The sequence below is a fragment of the Netta rufina genome (assembly GCF_964035555.1).
Source record: "Netta rufina genome assembly, chromosome: 4".
Taxonomy (NCBI): Eukaryota; Metazoa; Chordata; class Aves; order Anseriformes; family Anatidae; genus Netta; species Netta rufina.
Genome location: NC_140127.1, coordinates 32,251,847 through 32,276,794, shown reverse-complemented (window position 1 = coordinate 32,276,794; position 24,948 = coordinate 32,251,847). Strand labels below are relative to the sequence as shown.

General features: G+C 39.7%; 2 protein-coding genes across 5 annotated transcripts in view; both read left to right on the top strand.

The window, feature by feature from the left end:
- The window catches only part of TRIM2 (tripartite motif containing 2), a gene marked incomplete at its 3' end in the record, with an annotated part of 35,994 nt that extends 22,749 nt beyond the window's left edge, over positions 1 to 13,245 (top strand). For 3 of the 4 annotated variants that reach the window (XM_084285825.1, XM_084285824.1, XM_084285822.1), the window contains 5 exons: positions 232 to 399; positions 7,596 to 7,764; positions 9,518 to 9,588; positions 11,904 to 12,044; positions 13,093 to 13,245. In XM_084285825.1, coding sequence (XP_084141951.1) covers positions 232 to 399; positions 7,596 to 7,764; positions 9,518 to 9,588; positions 11,904 to 12,044; positions 13,093 to 13,245 — 702 coding nt within the window. Of the gene's footprint in view, positions 1 to 231; positions 400 to 7,595; positions 7,777 to 9,517; positions 9,589 to 11,903; positions 12,045 to 13,092 lie in introns of all 4 variants that reach the window. The other variant, XM_084285823.1, reaches the window with a different exon arrangement.
- Positions 13,246 to 21,485: 8,240 nt separating this feature from the next.
- Positions 21,486 to 24,948, top strand: part of MND1 (meiotic nuclear divisions 1) — a gene marked incomplete at both ends in the record, with an annotated part of 38,450 nt that continues 34,987 nt past the window's right edge. The window contains 5 exons of the mRNA XM_084286065.1: positions 21,486 to 21,604; positions 21,800 to 21,896; positions 22,344 to 22,409; positions 23,288 to 23,345; positions 24,337 to 24,485. Coding sequence (XP_084142191.1) covers positions 21,486 to 21,604; positions 21,800 to 21,896; positions 22,344 to 22,409; positions 23,288 to 23,345; positions 24,337 to 24,485 — 489 coding nt within the window. The remainder of the gene's footprint in view (positions 21,605 to 21,799; positions 21,897 to 22,343; positions 22,410 to 23,287; positions 23,346 to 24,336; positions 24,486 to 24,948) is intronic.

The window sequence follows — 24,948 nt, the reverse complement described above, 5'->3', positions numbered from 1 at the left end:
GATCTCTGAAACAGTGCAATGTAAGTGCTGAGAAAATCTTTATTAGGAAATCAGGATCCAGGTTGAGGCCTCTTCTTAAATTAGGTTTATTACTTTCAAATATGGATTTTGTAAAGTGTTTCACGTGCCTAACTCTTTCCTTACTACAGTGTTCAGACTTAATGTAAGCTCCAAGAAATAGATGATGTTCTTATGCTGACTTAGTTTTAAAATTAATGTTTTCTCTTACAGATATTTTCCAACGATGGCCAGTTCAAAAGTCGCTTTGGCATAAGAGGAAGGTCTCCTGGCCAGTTGCAACGGCCAACAGGAGTGGCTGTGCATCCCAGTGGTGACATCATTATTGCAGATTATGATAACAAATGGGTTAGCATATTCTCATCAGATGGAAAATTTAAGGTATGAGTTACCATGTGAGCTCTGCTGAGCTTTTTCCTTATTTTTTCCTTATTACAAAGGAATGCAAAGGATTTTTTTTTTTTTTTTTTTTGGTGTGTGTGTGTTTGTGTGAAGAAACTACATAGTTTGTAACTTAGTCCAAGTTTTGTTGTTGTAATGTGGGAACAGCCACGTTGTATAATAAATAGGAAGAGGTCACAGCTGTGATGCCAATGTAATAACAGACAGAGTTGATACATTCCATTCTACAGTTCTTCCCACTGGGTGCTTGGATGCCTTTCTGCAACTCACAGTTGAGAATAGCTCATGTAATCAAGTGTAGTTGAACTAGCTTAACAACATCATATCATTAGTATTTTGATTATACAAAAAGGCGTGTGTATATATGTATTTACACACAAGACAGACATAAAAACTTATGGGAAGTCTTCAGTAACATATGGAAGGGAAACATAAGGTAGCAGACTGATGGTGACTTCCTCTGTTTACTCCATATGTATCAACAAATCAGGTGCATAATTCACGTATGGTCCTGCTGGTAATAAATGCGAGGAAAGGCATCCCAGGAGGTTGTTCCAGTGCTATAGCATGGTCAGGAGTATTTTATCTGGGGTGATGTGCAGTGGAAAAACTGCAGGAAATAATGTCAGGCTTCCGAAATAAGAATTTCTGAGAAGAGTGTACTTCTTATTTTCATAGCAGCTGTAGTGATTCTCATAGGAGTAAAATAAAGAGGCAGCTACTGTACTACACTAAGGCTTGCAAACCTGCGGTATTTTTCATGTTTGGGAGCCAGCTGCAATTCCAGAGGGAATTAAAAGTTGCCTTCATTTGGTGCTGTTCTCTGAATGCATGTTACAAAGACTGGCAATGCATGCTAGAAATAGCCATCTCTAGCAGAAATTAGCAGCACATTGTTTGGTGAGATAAAAAACCTGCAGGGAAATTTCTACCACACTTACTTAGTTCCAGAGCCTTCTATTGGAGATAAGTCACCTGTTTGGCATTTTCTGACAGCCTAATGACCAAAAAGCTCAGGTCCTGACATGATCATGTGGCTGCCAAGAAATGGCCTTCCTTTATTAGACTTTCCAAAGTGACAAATGGTATAGCAAATAGCTAGTTCTGCTTGCAGGGTCCTCAGTGATCCCTTTCTGAGAAGCAGACACCTGTATGCTTTTAAAAGTATCCAGATCTTATGTAGACTCCAAGCTAAAGTAAAACAGCACTAATATGTAATGCAGCTGTTAAAAAATATTTGCATTTGCAGAGAATGTATGATCTTTCTTGACTAGTTTCCAAACTGTACACAGGAACACTTTGGCTGAAGGCCTTGAATGAAATGAAGACACCAGAAGGAAACAAAGATATAGTTAAGAATCCAAATACTCTGAGTAACTTAAGTGTGGTATAAATAATTATTAACATCTTCAGTGTGAGCTGGCTTGATCTGGAAACGGAGGGTGGAGGGTTCATTTTCCTTCCTTCTGCAGACAGGCTGTAAATCCAGCATTTTGGATGGTGTCAGCTCTGGAGGAAAAAGCCATGGCTCTGGAGGAGCCATGATCCTGCATACTATAATCTACCTGCAGCGCGACAAGTATTGAACAAACTGAATTAAGGTAGTTCCTCAGACACGGAGCCTGGCTTCACTTTTAGTTAATGTTTTTGCTGGACTGCAGAAGCTACATGAAGTCAGCAATGTTTGTGTGGGTAATGCTAGTTAGTGCATTGGACTTCGTAGTTCCTGGGACTAGGCTGATTAAACAAAAGATGAAACATTATCAATATACAATAGTACTTTTAGATTTCACGCAACAAAGTATATTTGTGAGAGAAAAACACGGTGTTATTTGTGGAAGCATGCTATATATGGATGGGAGGCATAGTCACATAGTTGGAGCACAGGACACAGCTTTACCAGGTCTAGCCTGTGGCAATCTGGGAAGAGCTGCATGAATTCTTAGGTGTTCATAGTATTAATGGCATTCTTATGGGGGCTCTGTCAGATTAAGCTGGGCAATGCTGGCAAAGATACACAGATAAATAAAGGGATAATGGTGTTTCACCTCTAAGGATTGTGCCTGCAAGACACTGTATCATCTGTGATACAGGGGTCTGCTAGCTGTTAACTCAGCATTATCAAGGGCCTGTTTTGTACTTGATCTGTTATTTCTGTATTTACTCTCCTTTAGCTTAGCAGCATTTAATAGAGCTGTGAGCCAGGAGGTGGATTTCTCCTGGAGCCAGGCCCAGGCACCTCCCTGATTACAGAAGGGGGCTGACTCACCCCAGCAGGCTCTGCCAGGCAGAGAACTGTCACCTTCCTCAGTCGCTGCTGGCAACGCAAACAGCGCTGCGTTTTCTCAAGGCTGGGAAGCTGGCATAATGCAGAGCTTGGCAAACCCTCGGCTAAAGTTACACCAAAACATGAGTCTCTTAAAATGAAAGGCTACCTTATCCTTCGAACAATGAACCATCTGATAGGGTCTTAGAAATTGGGGCTTTTGTTTCTGGCTATGTCATGGGTCTCACAGGTGACTACTGATCTTCCATTTCATTTCCTAGTGCTTTATTTTGCTCATGTATAAAAACCGGGTAACAAGGCTGGCTTCCTCTGTAAATTACTTTCAAATTGCTTAAGAAAAGTGTTATAAAAGATGTCTTAATTGCTAGGCTGAGAGAGAACGCATGCTGAAGCAGATGTTTCAGCCTCTGTGCCAGGAGTGGTGTTCATACCTAGTGAAGGAACTGGAGGCTAGGACCACAAGAAGGATTTGTGGTTCTCTGAGGACAAGATTTATTTCTTTCTAGTCTTGAAGGGTCACATCTAAGACAGCCTGTTGTCAGCCTACCAGGGCTGTAAATCAAGTTAAGACATCATGTTAAGATGGGTGGGAAAAGATGGAAGGAAACACCTGATCTGTCAGACTTTTATTTCTTCTTGTCTCATTAGAGGGACTAAGAAGGGAGCTGCTTGAAGCTGGCTGCAAGTTCAGATAGGAATAGTTCTGTGGAGTGTGGTGTGTGGTCATGGTTCAATTAAGACAGTCAAGTGAATGATAAATCCATATATCATGTGAAGTTGCAATGTGTGGTGATGATGCATCTCCATGTTAGGGAAGTTCTGGAACAGGAAGAGGTGTATTTTAAGTCTGTAAATTAATTCCTGACAGTCATGAACAATTGTGAACCTTTCTGACAGAAACAAGATTGGTGGAAATGAACTTAAAGCCCCAACACACCTACTACTTCAGTGAAAAAGTCTGTATAATTTTATATATATACATATATATATATAGAGAGAGAGAGAGTGTCTAGCTCATTTTTTATATAGCCTAGCTGTCTCTAAAAAAAAACACAAAACAAAACAAAAAAAAAACACCTCTATGAATATCCCAGAGTGGAATATTTTTCCATTCTGGTAGAGTGGCTTTATAAACACATATTTGAAAACCAATCTAAATTCATAAGTGCCTATAAAATAAGGGACATAATGTCCTTGACTGAATTCAATTAAACACAGTATTTGTATTAAGGATTCAGATGATTCATTATACTTTATTCATTTCTAATGGCAGAGAAGTCTGAAAATACTTCCATTCATAAACTTAACAGGAGTGACTGGGTTTCATAATACTCTGTTTTAAATAATCAAACCTATAATTCTAAGAAACCTTCTGAAATAAAAATACACAAAGCATATGTTCAGCCAGACCCAGTGACGTGTCATTAATGTATTTTGATCTAAACTGGAAACAGAGATTCTTAGTATAAAGAACTTCAGGCTCTAGCTGGACATAATTTATTGCTGCCTGCAAATTGTGTTTTAAATCCTGGCCCAAGGATAGTGATTTTTGTTCCTTTTCTCAGCAGTGAGTGCCCGTTATTGTAGTACGTGATTTATTCCTGATTTTTTTTTTTTATTATTTCTTATGTATTCATATGGTCAGGAAGACACTGTACTCATGAGTCTGAGTCATTTTTCCATAGGAATCCTGGAAAGATGGTAAGGAGGTGGTACAGTGCACAGGCAGACAAACAGCCAGGCATCCCAGAAGAAAAAAGGGAGTATAATCACCCCAGAGGAAATAAATCTACTGATTTGCATTTGGTTTATGTTGTTGCTTTGTTGTTACGCAAACCTGAGTACGTTTTGTAGGTGTGTTCATGTCTTTCCCTTGGTGATCACAGTCTTTTTTAATAGTTTTTCCTGGGGATGTTTTAGCATGATTTAATTAGGTGTTTTTTGTCTAAATATTGAGCAATTTCTAAGAGCATATGTATCTGAACATAAACCAGACACATGATCCTTGCATGCTAGCTAAGTGTAGTCTTTTAAGCTGCAAGATTTGTTCCCTGAGGTTTTCTTTATTTGAGACTGAAAGAGGTTGTGCAGTAATGCTTTTGACTTCATACTAGACAGCTTCAGGGAATCTGGATTCCTTTATTTTGGAATGGCTCCTACTTCTACCTGCAACCCCACCCATGAGAATGCACGGTCGAGTAGGAACATGGGGTTTCCTAAGGACAGCTGAGCTCCTTCATATCTTAATTTGGTTGTTTGCTTAAAAAACATCTGGGAACTGAGCAAAATGAGTTAGGCGATGGATCTTCTCCATGCCCTGTAATCTGTCCTGCCTTGTCAGTCATGGACTAAGAGACCTTCAGCCACTCACAGAATCACAGGGTGGTTAAGGTGGGAGGGGACCTCTGGGTCCACCTGCCCCAACTCCTGCTCCAGCAGGGCCACGCAGAGCAGGGTGCCCAGGACACATCCAAGTGACTTCTGAAGATCTTCAAGGAGGAGACACCACAGCCTCTCTGAGCAGCCTGTGCCAGAGCTCCGTCACCTGTACAGGTGTGCTCCCTGCTGTTCAGAGGGACCCTCCTGTGTAACAGTGTGCACCCAGTGCCTCTTGTCCTGTCCCTGGGTGCCACTGAGAAGAGCCTGGCTCTGTCTTCTCCTTGTCCTCCCTCCAGGTATTGGTACACATGGAGGAGATCCCCTCTGAGCCTCCTCTTCTCCTGGCTGAACAGTCCCAGCTCTGCCAGCCTCTCCTCACATGAGAGATGCTTCAGTCCCTAGATCATCTTGGTGGCCCTAAGCTGGACTCTTTCTAATATGTCCACACCTCTCTTCTACTGGGGGGCTCAGAACTGGACACGGTAGTGCAAGTGTGGCCTCACCAGTGCTGAGCAGAGGGGAAAATTCCTCACCACTTGCAGCAGGGCAGGGAGACGGACACAGAAGGCAGATGCATCACTTGTTCTAAGTGGTGATCTGTTCCTTCTGCAAAGGCAGCGCAGTGAAAAATGGTCTTTTCATAAAGAATATGAATCTCTTCCTATCTATTTCATTTAAATTCAGTTGGAAACATAAAATTATGTTTATAGAACACCTCTGACAAATTACTACAGGGACTGGAAGCTCTGGGATCCATAATTCCAGCACAGCCAGGATTGCCTGTCCAGAAAGGTAAAAAGGCCAGCAGGAGCCTAGACTTTTGGAGCCAATCTGGGAAACTGCTTCCAAACCTGCCCATCATTTAAGCTGCCCATCTCCTCCCAGCCCCTCCCAAACCAGCAAGCAAGTTGCTGCATTCCAACAACAAAACCTCCAAACAATTTGGTGGTATTTTTATAACGTGTTTTTTTATTTTATTTTTTCTCTTTTTAATTGAAAGGTCAAAACTCGACTGATTGTATGCAGTTTAAACCAGCTTCTAGAATCTGCTTGGGGAAAAAGATAAAAAAGAAGAATGGTGAAAAATGTGAAATGGTTTGGGAGGTGATCACAGCATCTTCTTGGGTATACGCCTGGGTAGCTCAAGGGTTCTATGAAGGCTTTGCTTGAATTTCTGCTTGCCCTGGGCTAGGTGGGATGCTGTTGCCTAGAGCCACCCACTATGTAGATCCCGTACGTAGTCCCCATTAGCTTCACCCTGCTTTTTGAGAGGCAGTCAAAGCATATGTCTAGGCCAGTGGTGGCTACCTGTGTGCTTCTCCTGGAAGGAGAGGTGCTGGCTGTAGCTTCTGTTGGCTTTTCCTGGGGTCTGGGAGAGGAATCTAACATTCACCAGTTCTGGTGTAGGTACCTGCATCTTTCAGCCAGGAGGCCTGCCTGTGCTAACAGGACAATCTGGAATATTCCGAGCTGCTGAGGGGCAGCTTGGAGCTTCCCACAGCTCCTCGCCCTGAGGATGAGCTGTAATTGGTGACAAGAATAGAAAGCAGGTCTGACCAAACACAGAACACAAGGCTGAGCTCAACAGTTGCCTCTCTAGTTATTATTCCTCTTCCTTTCTTTTTAAACCTAAAGGAATAACTAAGAGGAATAATAACTAAAAAAAAGAGAATAGGAAGGCTAAGCTACAGTCTGACCTGCCATTAATCCATTGTAATGCACAAAACCCAATAAAAGGCAATTGCAGTCAGTTGCGTAAATACCCATGTATACGTCTAGCCTACTTAAAGAAGTATTTTCATACATATGTATGTAAAATTATATTGTAATATCTATTATAATAGTGTATATAAAAACATACATATGCATGTTATGAACATATAACAAGGTGTGTAAGTTGCCCATTCCTTCTAACGTGTTCTGGTTGGAGAGCTCTCCAGCCTTTCTAAATAACTCACTGTGTGAGATCCACATTATCTTCACTGAAGTTTTTTTTTTTTTCCCCTTGGTACAATATTGCATACAGTTCCCTTCCTGGTGCTGATTATACTGGCAGATGTTTTTGGTAGACACGAATCCTATTTAAAATGATGAAGTATTTTTATTTCACCTAAGATAGGACCAAACTCTGATTTCTTTAGTGTTTCAGAAATTACTCCATTTGCAGTTTGGCAGCATAATCCTAACTCCTTTGCAGGTTTCAGCTGACACTTTAAGTGTCTAAGCAGTCCCAGGTAGATCTGGTGGAAGATGACAATGAGATTAATGAGGTAGCAGATCTTCCACTCCAGAAAGAACATACAGAAAACAATCTTTCTGTTTGGCTGAAGATATAATGAAGAAATACACGATCTGAGTTGATAAAGCAATCACTTTCCTCTGGCAAACTTTTGCCAACAAAAATTTCTCTCCGTGCTACTGTGTGTCTGTAATACAGGACATCTTTGAACAGTACTAACTTATTTCTATCATGTTAATGTATTTTCCTGTTCTGTGTTTTCCCTTTTAGGCCAAAATTGGGTCTGGAAAGCTCATGGGCCCTAAAGGTGTTTCTGTGGATCGTAACGGACACATCATTGTGGTGGACAATAAAGCTTGCTGCGTGTTCATCTTCCAGCCAAATGGGAAAATAGTCACCCGGTTCGGCAGCCGAGGAAATGGTGACAAGCAGTTTGCAGGTACACTTGATGGTAATATGTAAATCCCCTTTTCTTGCCTCTTCTGCTCACATTTGCATGATGTTTGAGCATGTTGAAGAAGCTCTATCCTACTCATTTTTTTCCTGAGGGGGGAAAGGTTTTACTAAACACACAGCTTCTGTTCACTTCACCATTTGTTTATCTGGCTGGGAAGACTGCAACATCTGTTCTGCAAATGTAGCTGTAACTGGGCTGTTTCATCTACCTTTCTGTGCCTGGAAGCATTTCAGATCACTGACCCAAGAAAGACTGATCTTAACCAGCATTTTATAAATGCTTTGCAATGCCCACGCTAAGCCGTTCATGATAATCAACTCAGACATCATGCTTTGTATTTCCCGTGGTCAGATACACATTAACCCGTGCCCTAAGTAGTATCTTCCCATTAGAAAACAGGCATAATGGAACAGTGTTAAGATTGAGATCAGGGAGACACAGTTATGCAAATGGGAAACGCCAGTCTGGGGAAATTGCCACTTATATATTCAACTGACTACTTGCACATGGTGTCTCTCAATGAGAACATGCAATTAGGTTTAAAGAAAAACAACAAAACTGATACATATTTTGACTGAAAAGCTCTTTCAGAATTTGAAACGAAGACACCAAATTATATATGCAGGTCATTTTGCAGGTGTTTGGTCACTTACAGTAAGTAGTTATAGACTAGTCTGATGTTTTGACAAGCTCACAGCGTAAGAGAGAAATAGCTTAAATGATATAACAGCTCTCATCTTTCTTGAGATCTCTTTCAGTATCTCATGGCAAAAGTAAAACTATATAAGTAAAATAATTTTATAAAGTGAAACTATATAATTTATGAAAGCTTTGGCTGTAACACAGCCAAGTGTCACCAACATTTTCTGGGTACGTCCAATTTCTTTCATCTTAAAATTTGTAAGAATACATCCCGATAATAGGTGTGCAAGTACTCTGTAACAGTGCATTTGCGCAATGTATCATCTATTCTTGGTGGTAGGCGACACAGAACAGGTGAATTGTCACTACTGGAATGTTTTCACTGTAGAGGTCTTCACCTGTTTTATACTGTATACTGATGAACTGTGAAAATTGCAACCGAGTTCCAGTATAATAACACAAAATAGCACCAAGTGTTTTGATTCAGGTGATTTCCTGTTTTCAAGTTATCGTTTCTTAGTAAGTTTGTGCACATAGTTTAATAAACTAGAAAACAAAAATGTATTTTTTTTTCCCTAGCAATATTATTCTAGTTAACTTTTGTATTTGTCCTAAAACTTGCTTCCTTGAGAGCTTGTAAGAAGCAAGCAAACAAATGATGGAAGATTTCATTTAAAGCTGCTGTACTTTTTGAGTACTATTTTCATTTTATATATACAACTTTATCCCTAAGCACTGCGCTGTCTTAATAAGCATATTAATATCTATGTAGTCATCCGTATATAGAGGAAGAGGAAGGAACAAACAGTGCTAATTGGTATGATAGCACTAGCTGACATGGTTGAAGAATAAATGATTTGTTTACAAAAAGGCACGCTGAGCTTTTTTAAACATGAAATGTAATTTCATGTTTCATTTGTTCTTTCAAATTGAGTAATTTGATTTATTCTTTCAAATATGAGTAATTTGAAATGGATTGTCCTGTTTAACTGTTTGTTGTTCAGAAAGCAAACATAGTGACATTTTGATGTATTTATTTTAAAAATTATTTTAATGGTATTATTTTTAGTTTTTTTTTCCTTCTGTATTGCAGGTCCTCATTTTGCAGCTGTAAACAGCAACAATGAAATTATCGTTACAGATTTTCATAACCATTCTGTCAAGGTACTGTGAATTAATAGCAGTTTGGAAAGCCTTTTATTATATCATGTTACTTTCCTGGGGAAAATAAAGTATCTTTAAAAACAAAGAGATGATGCTCGCTATGTATGAGGCCTGATGAGAGGACTGCACATTTGGAGACCTTTGCATGCAGTGCATTGCTTAATGGAGATACAATCAGTTGCCTTTGGTTTCACTGTCATGTTCTTTAATTCAATTGCTTAAACATAAGTTATACCTGAGATAAATTATATCACTGTGGTTATTTTTGATTAGCTGTCTGCCAAGCCAGTTATTTATTGTTCTTTGCTATTTTAGGTAACTGATAACTGCTTTTGAATACCCCAGTAAAATCTTCCCACTTTTCTAGTAGAATACAGGTATAACAAAGTGAAGATACCTGACAGCCTTTAATTCCATATTTGTAAGCTTTGTTATTCTGGATCCATTTATCACATGATAGTCTTAACAACTGTGTGATAGACCATCAGTTTTTATCCAGTATATCCTGCACAAGGCAGAAGTGTCCGCCAGTCTTTACTCACATGGGAAGTCCCAACTCATGGCCTGTTAAACAGTCATGGTAAGATTGGGTGGTATATGTGTTTGTCCCAGTAATAAACCAGAACAAGGGTAAATGTTGAGATGTGATGGAAATTTTATGTTAAGGAGTTACAGGCCATTTCAGAAATTAGTCACCTGTGTTTGTTTTCACGACATGACAAACCCTTTCAGGCACTTTCTGCACTCTGCACAGATGCAGCCTCAGTCGAGTTCATCAGTGTTACTAAAATGATAAATTGTGTATGTTTATGTGGAATATGGAATTTCTGTCTGCCTACTACTAAGCATATACAGCTTGATGTCCATAGTGCTGCTGAATCACCTAGCATTTGAGCAGTGATCTTGCTTTTATATGCTCTTGGAACATGAGAAGAAACAGCGACTCATGTGGTTTGGATTACGACAGTAAAGCCAAGGCTGTGGCAGGAGCCCTGTCGCAGAGTGTTTACGTGATTTAGCAGCAGGAGGCCTGTGGCTCCATAAATTACCTCTCCACCAGCAGGGCTTACTGTGGTAACAAGGATGCCTGGAGAGAGTTAACAACAAGGGCCAACTAAAACGAACAAAAGCAAGTGAAGAGATGTAAGAAATGAGGCGTTTTAGTGAATTAAAATAAATTGCGTCGCTAATGAGAACAGAGCGTCCTGTCTGTGTCTGGTGTGACTCAGGGGGATAAAAATGTTATTTGTTGCAATTTGGTACTAACTGGCAAGGATTCTTATTTTTGTAGCGTTCTCTAAATCAATGCAGATAGTTGTTGACACTTTGAGAGTTATTTATAAACTGAATCATGCTGTTATCTTTTGTTAGATGGTGAGGAAAAGAGCAAAGAGTAAACTTTGTTTTAAATAGTAAATACATTTGTACAGAAACAATTTTCATTCTTATAGCTCTCAAATCCTTCCTGCCACCAGTGTCTTGAATTACACATCCTCACTCTGCAAAGCATTATTTTCCTTCTGCCATTAACCTTCAAGCTTTTTCCTCATTTCAGGCATCTTCTGTGCAAAATCCTCCTCAATATAGGCTTCTCTCGTGTTCTGTCACTGACACCCCATTTTAATCCGGGCAGAGAGCAAATTATCTTTGCCTGTTTTTTCTTATTAGCTGACTTTTTTCCTATTGTTTTTCATCATCTGAGGCACCACCCTGGTGCTTCATTCATTTCCGCCCCCAAAGGCTTTCTCTCTGTCCTTTGTGGGTGTTGGAAGAGGCTGATGTCCTCTCACCTCCCCCCTTCTTAGCACCTCGGTGTGTGTTTGGCACTTGTCAGGTCTTTGCTTTTTCTTGTTTGGGTCACAGCTGGTCCTTAAGAACACTGCTGGACCTCGTGGCACAGCTGGGCCTGGGTCCAAGATGGATGAAAATAAATGGAGATAGTTATGATGTTACGTAAATGAAACATCCTGAATCTCACTTTCTAAATACTTTGGCTTTTTTAATTATGGGAATGCTTCTTATTTTGCTTAGCTTGTTTTCAGGATGTAGGCTGGTGCTGGCATTGTCAGTGAGTTCTTTTTTCTTTTATCATATTTCTAAATATTTCTAAAATAAGAGCAAAATAGGAGAACTATAAATGTCCATGCTGAGAAAGGATGGGGAGGGAGGGAGAGGGGGAGTGAGTGATTGAGGCAGAGAATATTGCTTGGAATTCTTCAATTCCCAATTTTGTTAGTAAGTGAACTGGTAGTAGTAGATCAGTAATATTTGATGTGATGTCATGCTTTTTCCTTTTCTTATTTAAACCCATACAGGTATTTAACCAAGAGGGAGAATTCATACTGAAGTTTGGATCAAACGGAGAAGGCAATGGACAGTTTAATGCACCAACTGGAGTAGCTGTAGACTCTAATGGAAATATTATTGTAGCAGATTGGGGAAACAGCCGAATACAGGTAGAGATTTGTGTATTTCAAAGGTGCTCAATTAGGAAAACTAATGGATTGATAACTCTGGTCACTAAAGTCTTCAGAGTTCCCAAGAAGCAGGACAGCAACAGTGATGTGGTTTCTAACACAGCGTTTTTTCTTCGATGCCTCATTGTTGGTCTGTCCACTTTTAGAAGTGGTAGTGTCAGACCATGGACTTCCCAGTGTGACTGCTGGCAAGTCTGACGGTTACTTAGGCTCTTGTCTCCAAGTAGTTCCCCAGAAGCTATTTGATGAGTTCAGGCTTACAAGCTTTACTGAGATTACAGTAATTTATAATAATCATCATAACAGAAGATTGGAGACATGGTGGAAAATACAAAAAAAAAAAACAAAAAACACAAATGATCTCTTTATACCCTGAGGCAAATACAGCAGATTTTTATCATCTTTTTAAAATGTCAGAAAAATATTCTGCTTTTATGTTAAGAGAGTTGCACTCTTTTTATCATTCAAGTGCTAATCACAAAATTCTTTCCTATTTGCCAAAGAATATCTAATAAATAACTAAATGTAGACATTAGTTTCACTGAATATGAAAATAAGGGAGCTGCTCGTGAGCTGTTCTCAGGAAGCACTGTCAACAGTGTAAACAAATTCCTGGTTTTCTCTGTGTGGGAACCTAAGATTCATGCTAGCCACAACAGTAAGATTTGTTAGGAAAACAAGGTGTTGGTTGAGTCCCTGATTGAGTTTGTTTTATTCTAGCTGGTTATTTTTAGAGCAAGGAACAGCCAAGATGCTTTTTTTTATTATTACTTTGTTGCATGCTTAATTCTTGCCAAAGATCCTGGTAGCCTTAATTAGTTCTTTTTAATAAGGAAATATATTTGTATATAAACTTGCATATTATGAGACTAACAGATCAGATTCTGTGTATATTTATTCTAGGGTATGTATGTATGTATGCCAACAGTTTCAAAAATAAGAACAGTGGTATAACTGAAAGCAGATTTTTGTCTGCTAGTTTTCTTTTTTATTCATAACTTTTCATATGTGCTTTATCACCCCAAAGGTCTTTGATGGAAGCGGATCGTTTTTATCCTACATTAACACATCTGCTGACCCACTTTATGGCCCCCAAGGTCTGTCCCTTACTTCAGATGGCCACGTTGTAGTTGCAGACTCTGGAAATCACTGCTTCAAGGTCTATCGATACTTACAGTAACAACGAGGTCTGGAGATGGATAATCCTCCACCCGTAAGCAAAGACTGGTCCCAGAGACCCAAGGCAGGATGTCTCCTACTTTGAGTTTATTTTTAATTATGAAGGAGTCTCTTATGGACTTCTCATGTTAATTTCCAAACTTAATCTTGTTTACATAGAACTTGCACCTCTTACGTTCCTCACTCAACTTTTTGTTGTAAGGGTTAATACACAGAATCCTCTATAACTGAATTCATAGAGACAATGTGATATTAAACACAAACTGCAACTTACGGAACTGGAATTAACTAGTTAGGCAAAAATGAGAAAATTTGGGGGAAAAATCCCCAAAGCTATTTGAAGACTGCGAAAGGTAGCTCCTGTTCAGAGCTTCCAAATTTGAAAAAGTGTCATTGTTATGCATTATTTCACCCAAAGGTGATCCTGGGAATCTTCTAGATGTCATTATCATGGTAGGTATTACACTTTTAACATTCTTAAGTCTTACTATCTATAACAAGTAGGTCCTTTTAGTATAAAGTTAAGTCACACAAAATCAGTCTAGTTCTAACTGTCAGACCTAACGCAGCTCAACATTTAGCACTATGAGAATCAATGCAAGTTCCCAGCTCCTGTGGGATTAATGAAGGATTGTTTCATGTGCTTGTTCTTCACTCTTCCTCTTGCTCAGTGTGCTGGAAGGACTTTGCAGAGACCTGACATTTCTAAAGCTCTGGAAAAGCTTAATTGTAGTGATACATTAGCGAGAGCTGAATTTCTGTATAACGACAGACCTTTTGACACCAAACTAGTTCATTAGGATCAGGGTTATTACAATGTCAACTCAATTAACCTCATGTGTGCCACTCTTTCGTATGTGTTCATTGCCATGTTTCCTTAAGGCAACTCATTGTATTAACAAATAAAAGAAATGCAGCATCACACAGGACAGAAAGCCAGAGAAGGTACCCCTATGGAGGACCTACATTATACAACCAAAGGAACTGTGGTAAACAGAGGTTGTATAGGAAAGCCAAGGGTTACCAAAGCTATTTCTTTTTACATGAGGAAAAAACACATTACAAATAAGAATGAATTTGAACCAATTCCTGAAGTCCTTCATCAAAGGGAATTTTGTTAGAGGAAAAAATAAGGACTGTGAGATTTGTTCTGATTTGTTTGTATGTATGTATGTATGTATGACTGACAGAAAACAATTTAAAAAGTAAATGTATGTTATTTCAGCAAACTGGAACATATGTGTGCCATTTGACAATGGCAGTACTCTGAAAAATGTCCCTCCTCCTTCCTGCCAGATCTTTCTACTGTGTTCTTTGTTGAAGTATTATTTTAATTGGAAATGCTTACAATCACATGACTTGGTTCTGTTTTTAAAGTTGTTTTTTTTTTTTTTTTTTAAAGTGTGTACTTGTCCTTTTTAAAGGAGTATTGGCTTTACTCTTAATTCTAAATCCAGTGGTCAAAAGATGAATTGCTACCATAGCCTAACGTAGAAACAGTGGTGCTCACTCTTAAACCTCATTTGAGGAGCTGGTGAGCGTGCTGCCAATGCTTAAAACAGTGTGACAAGTAGCATTTTTCTCTTCTAATTTTAAGGGCCTTGAAACAAAAGGGCATTGGGTCAGGAACAGGGGAACGTTTTAAGCATATTTGCAAAATTGAAAGAAACCTTTGTTAAATGACTTGTTACAGGTGTTAGTCTTATTTCTAAAAGGTTAAAGTTGTTTCAATCAATTTGTGAAAAAAAAGAAATGAATGGTTTTTCAGAAAGATATGTTTGACTTGTAAAAATGCAGACCCACAAATTCTTATATGTAGTATTGTCTATTTCTTTTAATTACTGTTTTTTCTCTTTCCCTTGTTTATTTTTTTTTGCACATAGAGTCAATTTACAAACTCTCATGCAAAGACAAGTTTCCTTATTTCATTGGAATAAATATTTGTGTATAAGGCATAAGCTTTGGACTATATAATGCAGCTAAGAAACTGGTAGTAACATTTTTGAAATGTTAAAAATCAAGTCTGTTATTACCAAAAGAAAAAAATAGCCTCTGCTTGAACTGAGTTTGTCCTAAAATTCCTAAGATGATAGTTACCTCAGATATTAGACAATAAGCTGTCCTATCAAAATTTAACAAAGTTTTAAATCAAATGTTATGATGATCAAGTAATTTTCTTCTAAGTGTCCTTATAAGAAGCCTTCTGACAATTTCTAACATTGGAATACCCTTAGATGGCTAATTATCAATGAACAAAGGTACATAGTGTTTTAACTATATTGCTTAACAAAAAAAAAAAAAAAAAAAAAAAAAAAGATTTGCACTGGTTCTTTGAGAGGAAAAAAAAAAAGAGAACATGAAAACTGTATTGTTGCTGTCAGTTATGGATACTACTGATTGAATCTATTTCCAAATTCGAATTTTCTTAATAACATTTTACTAAACTTGCATGGCTTCCTCTAAAGAAACATTGCCAAATCCTCCATTGCCAGGAACTCTGAGAACCACAGCCATCAGACCCTAACCCATATATCAAAACGTATACTTAGGACTGTACTGTTCCGTGCATCTACTTTACTTGGAGATTTTCAGTTCATTTGACACCGTGCTGCTCATCAGGATTTTACGTAGCCTCTGTCAACCCTTGGCATCCTGATGAAATGTGGAATTCGGCACACAACCCCCTTGCTACTGAGCTAGCAGTATTAGGGGTGATGTGGGTTTTTTTCTTAAGATTGAATAGTGGTTTGGGTTTTCCATCTTATTGATATTTCAGACATCATTAGAACAGCACTTAGGGCACTTGAAAAATAGCACTGATTTGGATTTCCTCCTGATAGATAGCAAATGCTACAAATTACAGTTTCAAATTCAGTGGCATAGGCTATTTCCTTCCAAAGGCTGACCTTATCTCCCTGGCACAGGAAAACTGAGGAACATGTTGCTTTTGCAGTGTGCTTTTCAAGTCAACTTAGCTAAAATGCTTGGCTTACTAACCTTACAAAGAACAACCAAAGCAGAAATTCTGTTCTAAAAAACCTGGCAGATTGTTTTCTCATTCAATTAAGTGAACGTCAAAATTGCACTACTTGATTTACTGAGTTGTTAGCATTTATTAAAGGCTTTACAGGCATTCTGCTGCCAGATTTCAGGTATAACCAAATGTTCCCTTGACTTCCCTGGAATGCTAATTGACTAGCAGCGCAGCATGAATGGTGAAAGTATGTGCTTCGTTTAACTAATCTTCCACTCAAAAGTAATTGCAAAAGGTTATCAGATCTTGTGTAATTTGGAGTATTTTAGGACAAACTAGCCAACTGTATTTTCATTATTTTGTGAACAGAATAAAAGGATCTGTTCAGGTAGATCCACTACAAATAGTAGAGGATTTTTACCTAGCTTAAAACAGCAGCAACGTAGCTGAATAGGAAAAGGAAAATGGCTTAAGGCAAAGCATTTGTCTAATGTAGACGGAGAGTTATTTATTAGTAAATGCTCTTCTGTTCTGTAAAAGCTAGAGGGTTTTCAATTTTACGTCACTATTTTTTATAATTAAGGATCTAGTGTTGCCATAATGAGAACTATAAGTGCCCAATATGTTGTGTTTGTTATAAAGAAATGACTTCCAGCTGTGGGTGACAGCTAGTTATGAAACCATGGTGTACATCGAGACTTTTCTTGAAGAACTGTGAGCAGTGATTGTTTTGGTCTGTTTGTGGAGAGTGCACGGAAGGTATCTGTGCTCCGCAGTAGGAAGGTTCCTAACTGGTTGCGTTATTTCCGATGAATGTACAGCACTTCAGTGATGTTTGTGAGCAACACGGCCTTAACCCGGACAATTTTGCTTTGGCTTTATGACATGGGAATGTTCCCTGAGCTGCACAGTGTACAGCAGTACCCCCATTAGAAATCTCTACCAGTTGATACGCTGCAGCTTTCCGGTTCCAAGAGTCTGTCTTTTCTCTTGATTTTTTTTAAAGCTTTTTGTACATTCCACCTTTGTAAGTCCATTTCATATGTTTTGTGTACATGTAAGTCTTATGTAAGTCTTGCGCTCTGTTGAAACTCATGATGAATTTTTTTTTGTTGGTGATGGTGGCGTTTTTTTTGTTTGTCAGTTTTGTTTTGTTTTTGTTTTGTTTTTGAATCCCTATGAGGCTAAACACAAACTTTGTCTCCTTAAGGTCGAGGATGAAAGATGCGCATCAAAGTGTTTGTGTGTGTGTGTGTGTGTGTGTGTAGTTTTAGCTTCCTGTGTGCCACGGTATTATTGATGCTTTAGCCGACAATAAAAATAAAAATTACTCTGTCTTGGAAATGTAGGAAAATCAGAGTCAAATGTGTACCTTTACCACGCACAAAAATTTCAAATAATAAAAATAAAGCTTGTTTCCTCTGTTATTCTCGTTGAGATTTTATTTTTCATGTGTTTCGTACTCATTGTCCCTAAATATATCTCCATAATGCAGCAAGATGGGTAAGTTTTTTTTGAAAAGGAAGCTCTGATACCAGAGCTTTTTTTTTTATCTAAAAAAAAAAAAAAAAAAAAAAAAAAAAAAAAGAGGGACTTAGATCCTCTTGGGAAGCAGGCAGAGAAGTGGGCTTCCTTGTCCTCCATGTTCTATTTCAGTAATCAAAAGTTCAGTGATCAAAATTAACATTTTCATTGGAGAATACTGCTCTTTACCAGGAAATTTCTGCAGCAAATGGCCAACTTCCTCTTTGGTTTTGCTGTGGTACTTGCTTGAATTCTGTGCAGAGATAAGCGTGTGATCTTTTAGAAATCCTGTGAAGAAGAATATGGAATTCTGTTTTCACAAATAAGAAATAATGTCAGGGAAAGCAGGGCCAAAATAATTTAAAAGGGTACATATATTCTGGGCACCCATCTTGAGATACCCAGAATCTCTATTTTTAAGGACTGCTAACCGCTTATAAATAATTACACGATCAAAACTGTTTCATTGTTCCTTAGGCTAAAATTCTCTTTCACAAGCAGCTGCACTGCTCCGCAGTTAACTATCCCCATAGTTTTGCTGACAGTTCATGTGAATGCTCCCTAGTTTGCACCAGACAAAAATAACTCCCCGAACTGGAACAGTCAATACAGTCAATGCAATTTCTGCGGACAGATGCTCTCCCCAGGCACCAGCTGTGTTGGTGGAAGAGTGACCCACTGTCTGCTGCTCCTCGCTACCATTCTACCATTCATACAGTTGAAGTTTCTTGACCCTCTCGTGTGTCAGATGAATGTGAAATGCCACATTACCAAAAAACTAGTAGTTAAGCTACTCATTTAATCGAGTTGATAAGTGGTTACTTCAGAGGTCTGCTAGCAAAGCTGTGGCAGCAGTGATCACTGCCGTAGGGCCAGCTAGCATCTCCCACCGGGCCAGATGTTTGCAGAGAGAATGCCTGTTTGCAGGCTGGGAGCCCAAACACTTGCTTGAGCATGACAGGAGGCAGCAGATGCTGTAGACACTGCACCGCATGGATTACTTGTGGGTTACGTTGCCTCCCGATGCCCAGCCATGTCCCAGTGCTGCCTGCTGGGCCCGCAGAGGAGTTGGTATCACCACTGATGAGCAAGTGGCTCCGAGAGCTCCCCTTCTCTTCCAGCCTCCAGCTCCACCGCAGCACCTTCTTGTGTCAGTCATATGGATGTTGTAGAAGGTAGCCCACAGGACCCAGAAGGTTTGCTATTAATTTCTGGAAATGAATTCATCCGCTAGTCAACTTGAATTCCTTCCTTCTGTTGAAAAAATTAGCTCGTGAAGACTGCCCAAAAGGAACAAACCCGAAGTAGAACAGACAATTGTTGTTCTTCTACGTAACCTTCCTGCCTTCCAACACCACTGTAATGCCTTTTCAAACAGTATTTGTGAATGTAATTCAGTTACAGAATTTTAAGAGCAAAATGAAGGAGTACAAGGTCTATCTATCTCATGTAAGCATATTTTAACACTGACAAAGCAACGGTCTTTTTCTCTGCCTCAGATCTCAGAAACAGCAAAACTGTTGCAGCTAGTGCTTAGACATTTCCCTCAGACACCAAGCACAGAAAATTTCTGCCCGAACTGTTAGAACTTGAGAAAATCACACAGAAATTACGACAAATTTCTAATAGAAAAGCAGTTATGTGTCAGCCTTCCACAGTTTTTCCATCCATTATCATTTTATATTTAAACAATTACATCTAAACATTCTGAAGCCCATAAAAATGTCAGACCTTTCTGTATTTTAAGAGTGGTTCTTTCAGACTTTATCCAGTAATGTAAAACAATAATCACTGAACAGAGCAGGAGATATTCCTGTGTACTTTCTCTTTGTTTGGGACCTCTCCCACCTGGTCATCTTTCAAATTAGTTAGTTTCAATTAGAAGACACTGAGGCCTGTGCCCCAAACCAATTCAGAGTGAGTGCCCTCTGAAATGCCCTCCTCTCACGCTTTTCCTCATCTCCCTGTGGCATTTTTAGCTCCAACACCCACTCTGCTACTGGCATGTGTTGCTTAGAGAAAATCCACGCTTCAGCAGGTGCTTTGCAAGTGCCACAGCAACCTTTTGAGAGGAGCGGAGCTGGGTTTTATTTCAGGCTGTGAAGGATGTCCTGGGGGAGAGAAGGGTGCAGAGACAGGAGGGAAGCAGCTGCTGCTGGGAGCCCCAGGAAGGGAACCAACCCTTTGAGAGCTGGCTAGAAGAACTGGGAAGCACCCAGACAGAGCAGGAGCCATCAAAAACAGTTGAAGGGAAGCGTCAGCTTTCACAGCAGGTTAACAAGCTGAAAATATGATGCACAAGGAAGAACAAGAAAACAAGCAGCTTTGTATTTAGTATAAATATTACACTTCATATTAATAATGCCCTTTTAAACTTGCATTTCATTTTTAGCAATACACCGGTGCACACATTGAAAAATGGGATCATTGCTAGGTCTGTGTGGTAGAGAGCTTCAGGTTTCAGGAAAGGGAACACTTCATAAATGTGCTGAAAAATATTTATGGGACTACCTGAACATTTCAGTTGGCATGTTTTTATTTGCCTGAACTTAAACTCTACAATTAGAGTTTACAATTAGTATGGTAGATAGAAACCCCTTGCTGTTACTATGCTGAGCAATTTCTCAAGACCGCTGTAGCTGAAGGAAGGCAATTTACAGCACAACTAATAATTACAATGAACTGTGAGTAATTAAAGTTGTTAGAACAGTCATCGCGACGAACAATTGTTTCAGCAACACCAGATGTGCCCAAGACCCTTGCTTCCATATGTCGAGAGGGGTTTTGCTTCCCCACATCCTCCCTCACCAGGCTATGTGTGCGATAGCACTGTTAGTGTAGCTGTATTTTACGTTTGCTGTTGGGCCTGGGAGAAGAAGTAAGACATAGTGTGTATGTGGGGCTGCATAGTGCATAGGCCACAACGCCTCGTCGCGGGGGTGTCGCTATCTGGAGGCACACAGCACGTGTCCTGCAGGTTCTCAAACCCATGGCTGTAAACAGAGACTCAAAAACAAGGCTGGAGCCAGCGGTGGTGGGATCTGAAGTATTTTTTAGGCTCTGTATTGTGGAAGTGAATAAATTTCAGCATTGCAAAGATATATCAAAGATACGGCAATTATATCTGTCAAGAAGATTGCACTTTCCACACAAAATATAAAATGGATGCGTACTGAGAAGTGTGGGCAGGGTGAATGTAGTTTGTCGGCAAAGCCTGGGCAATGCCACCTGAGGAACTCCAGCAGGGCCCCTGCGCCTTAACGGGCTGCGTGACCTGCACCCGCTGCGACCGGCAGCCAGCCAGGGGCAAAACCTGCTTCACCTGCCTGCGAGGGCATACGATTTCAGGTTTAAAAAAAATAACAATTGAAAAAAAAAAAAAGAAAAAATGTGGTATTTTAAATATTTGAGGTGATAAACTGCTTCGTGGTATTCAAATAGAGGTGGGTTTGTTGTATGGAAACTGCTTTATTCAAACGCGAGGCTCTGTTTCTCGGCTGACTCCACAAGGTGCAGAAACCAGGATGTAATTTTACACGGTTTTTTTTTTTTTTTTTTTTTTTTTTTTTTTTTTTTTTTTTTTCCTTTCCCCCCCCCCGCGGTTTCATCCAGCCCCGGGCGCTGCCGCTGACAGGAGCCGGCGGGCGGCGGGGTGCGGGCGGCAGGCGGCGCTGCGGGCTGACAGGCGGCTTCCCGGCGGCCCTTGCCCTGGCGCCCAAATCAAACACAGCCCGGAGGCGGCCATGGTAAGCGGGGGCCGCCCTCCTCCTCCTCCTCCTCCTCCATCACCACCCCGCGGCGCCGTTAGCGGGGCGGGGGCCGCTGAGGGGCGGGCAGGGGCCGTTCCGTTCCGTTGCGGCGGGTAACGGCCGCTGCCTGCCGGAGGGCGGCCGCGCGGATGGGGGGGCTCGGGGAAACACGAATAATGCGTTGTAAAACTGTAGAAAATGCAGCTAGTGAAAGCAAATCCTGGCTGTCTGTGGGAGGCTGTATGCCAGCGTTACCATGTCCTAGTGTTTCTGCCCCTTGGTTGTACTTCAGTCCGTGTTCTATACAGCTGGGTCGCACAGCTACAGAGAGAAGAAGTGAAAGAAAAACAGCTTTCAAAGCGTGACCTTGAAATTAGGAAGCTGAGTGGGAAATCTGAAGGCCTAGTACCTGAAAATGCACTTTATCCCTTTTCACATTAGTGTTTACATTGCTCAAGATTAAATATTATAAACACAAAAAGCAAGAGACAATCATTCTTATCTTTTTAAGAGCTATTAAACGTTTGGGGAAGTTACTGAGAATAGACATAAATACACGTTTAATCACATTCAAAGAAAACAACAAACTGTTTGGCTATGCCAGGAAACCTCGAGGCTTGAGCTTGATTAGGTTGCATGAAAGGTGAGCTCCTAACTCATAGTTCAGCTCCAGCACTTTAATACATTGCAGGTGGGTCAGCTTGGTGTAACGATTCCTTGTGAAAGGTTAGTGGTAAGGTATTTAAAAGGATGGCAAATATACCTTAGAGGTACATAGGTAGGAATTCTGAGCAAATGTTGTTTATGCAGATGGAAGAATGTTTTTTTTTTTTTTTTTTTCTCCCGCTTTAGTCCAAGAAAAAAGGGCTGAGTGTTGAGGAGAAGAGAGCTCGCATGATGGAGATCTTTTTTGAAACAGTAAGTCACTTTCTTGTAATTGTCCTGCATTTACATTCAATGGGAAGATAGGCCCTAAAAGGAGGTTAATTGTAGATGAATTGTGTGTATACATCTGCTTTTCATTGATGCCCTGTGTTGTTGTATAAATTACTGGGATGGAGCTGGATCTGTGTAACTTTGGATCAGGTGGCTGGTCCCCTGACGGAGCAGTGGTATTAAGATACACAGGTGTTGTTAAATGCTCAACGTGCTCATCTTTCTTGGGGCCAAATCTTCTCATGTTGAGTCTGTTACCATAAGAACAACAGTGAGAGATTATGAAGGATCTTGCTGACTTTGAGAGGTGAGAGAAATCTCAGTGTTATAAGAGATCAGAGCAGGCCTGAAAGGTCACTGGGGAGAAGAAACCTGGAGATCCAAAAAGCAGACCTATGGGTATACTGGTGGGATATGTACAGCATGATGTTATTAAAACATTTACTGTCACCTTCGAGTACTTTAGCAATGCAGTACAGTGCATCTGGTGCAGACAGTCTAACCCTGACTCTGTGCCCTCAAAGGGGTTTTCACTCTAATTTTAGGCGAAATTTGGTGACTCTTTTGGAACAAAGAAAAAATTCTCATTCTTTTTCTTTTTTATTTTTTTTTCTTTTTGTTTCTTTCATTTTTTTTTTCTGTTACTCTAGAGACAGCAATAGTCTTTTGTTGTTGTTGTTGTTTAAATTTCTCAGAATGCCTTAATTCTATTGAGGGATATACATCACATTTCCCTAGCAAAAGATAAACAATCAGTGTATTTTCTGCTTGCTTTTGTTGGCATTGATTTAGTGTAAAAACCATACAGGCTTAGATGGTGCTGTCATTTGCAGCTGAAGTATCTTTTGTGTTTTGCACAGAAAGATGTGTTCCAGTTGAAGGATATAGAGAAGATTGCTCCAAAAGAAAAAGGGATTAGTAAGTATTTACAAAGGTTTTTTCTCTCGAGCCATTGATTATTTTTGGGACAGGTCAAATAGTGTAATTTTTCCTGATTCTGGTTGTAGGCTTGTTATTTTAATAGCAATGGGAAAAATATCTGGAAAAGCAGACAGTGGTCAATGGCAGGGCTGCAGGAGTAACATCAACAGAATTTTCCTGTCATTATTTGCTAATGTTTGCATCACTTATATTGGATGATAGTGCCAAAATTAGAGATTACTGAGATGCTACCTCCAAACAAACCAAAACAAAACCTTAGTCTATTGAAAGTCCCTGTTAGACTTGAAACTGAAAGTCAGACACTGAAAATTACGAATTAGCTTGAAGTATTTGCAGCACTTGTGGATGATGGTAACTAGTTCCCTTTATGGAACTAGAATAATTCTTAAATTGGTGAGTTGTACCCCACATTTGCTACAGAATGAACAATTCCTGCACGTAAATAACGTTACAACAACTTTATGTATTGGAAATGATTAAAATCAAATGCAAAATCTGTCACTCCTGAGCCTGTTTGCAGGTGGGTTTAGTGCCTCTACTGCTGTTTATTGCTTTGGTAGGCATTTTAAAGTGAGATGTAATCACGGTCCTAATCAAGAAATTATAAATTAATCCATGTTATAATTACGATTGCAAGACAACTTTTCAAATGCCCCCTCACGCGTTTGTCACGCTATTGTACTGCAATAAGGATGTATATTTTGTGATAGCTGTGAGCAGTTTACAAACATCTGGTAGCAGACTGCATTGAATAGCAGCCTTTATGTTGAAACCGCTGATTTCAAAGGGATTCGTTCTTTGAAGTGAAGCATCAAGCATGGTGTCCTCTTGGAACCTTCCAGCTAGCTGACATTACAGTAAATTATTCATACAGATGACTGTAGATGGTGTCTAACTGTATTAATAATTCTCCGTGGTTCTGTGGCAGTGCTATGCAGTTCTAATGTGATATTTTTGTTTTTATTAGCTTCAATGTCAGTGAAAGAGATTCTGCAAAGCCTAGTTGACGATGGCATGGTGGACACTGACAGAATTGGAACTTCCAATTATTTTTGGGCTTTTCCAAGTAAAGCTCTTCATGCCAGGAAGCGCAAGTTAGAAGAACTGCAGTCTCAGGTAAATCGGTTTTAAGGAAAGTACCTGGTAACCAGAATTTATTCTTACACCCTCTTGCTCCTCTCACTTGCTCTCATGCACACACACCCCCACACACATACCCCTAGTTTCCTGTGGGAATCATTTGGCAGTCAGGATAGGAGATTCTTTCTCGTTATCTTGACAGCACCCCCAGAAAAGTCTTGGAAGCCAATCTTGCTGGAGCTTGAGAAGACTTTTTGCCACTTGCTGGTGAAAACATGTTATTTGTGATGGAAAACATCATTTAAGGACTTCCTTTAAATAATTAGGCAACATATGCTTTTATGTGTCTTATATAGCACAGGCCACCATGTGGTAATGTTCTGAAAGCCAGGAGAGGTCTGAAATGGATATCCCAAATCCATGTGGTTTCTACTTAGGGCCGTTGTTCATTCACATCTGTTCTTATTGATAGCTTAATTAGTGTGCACTTTTATAATCC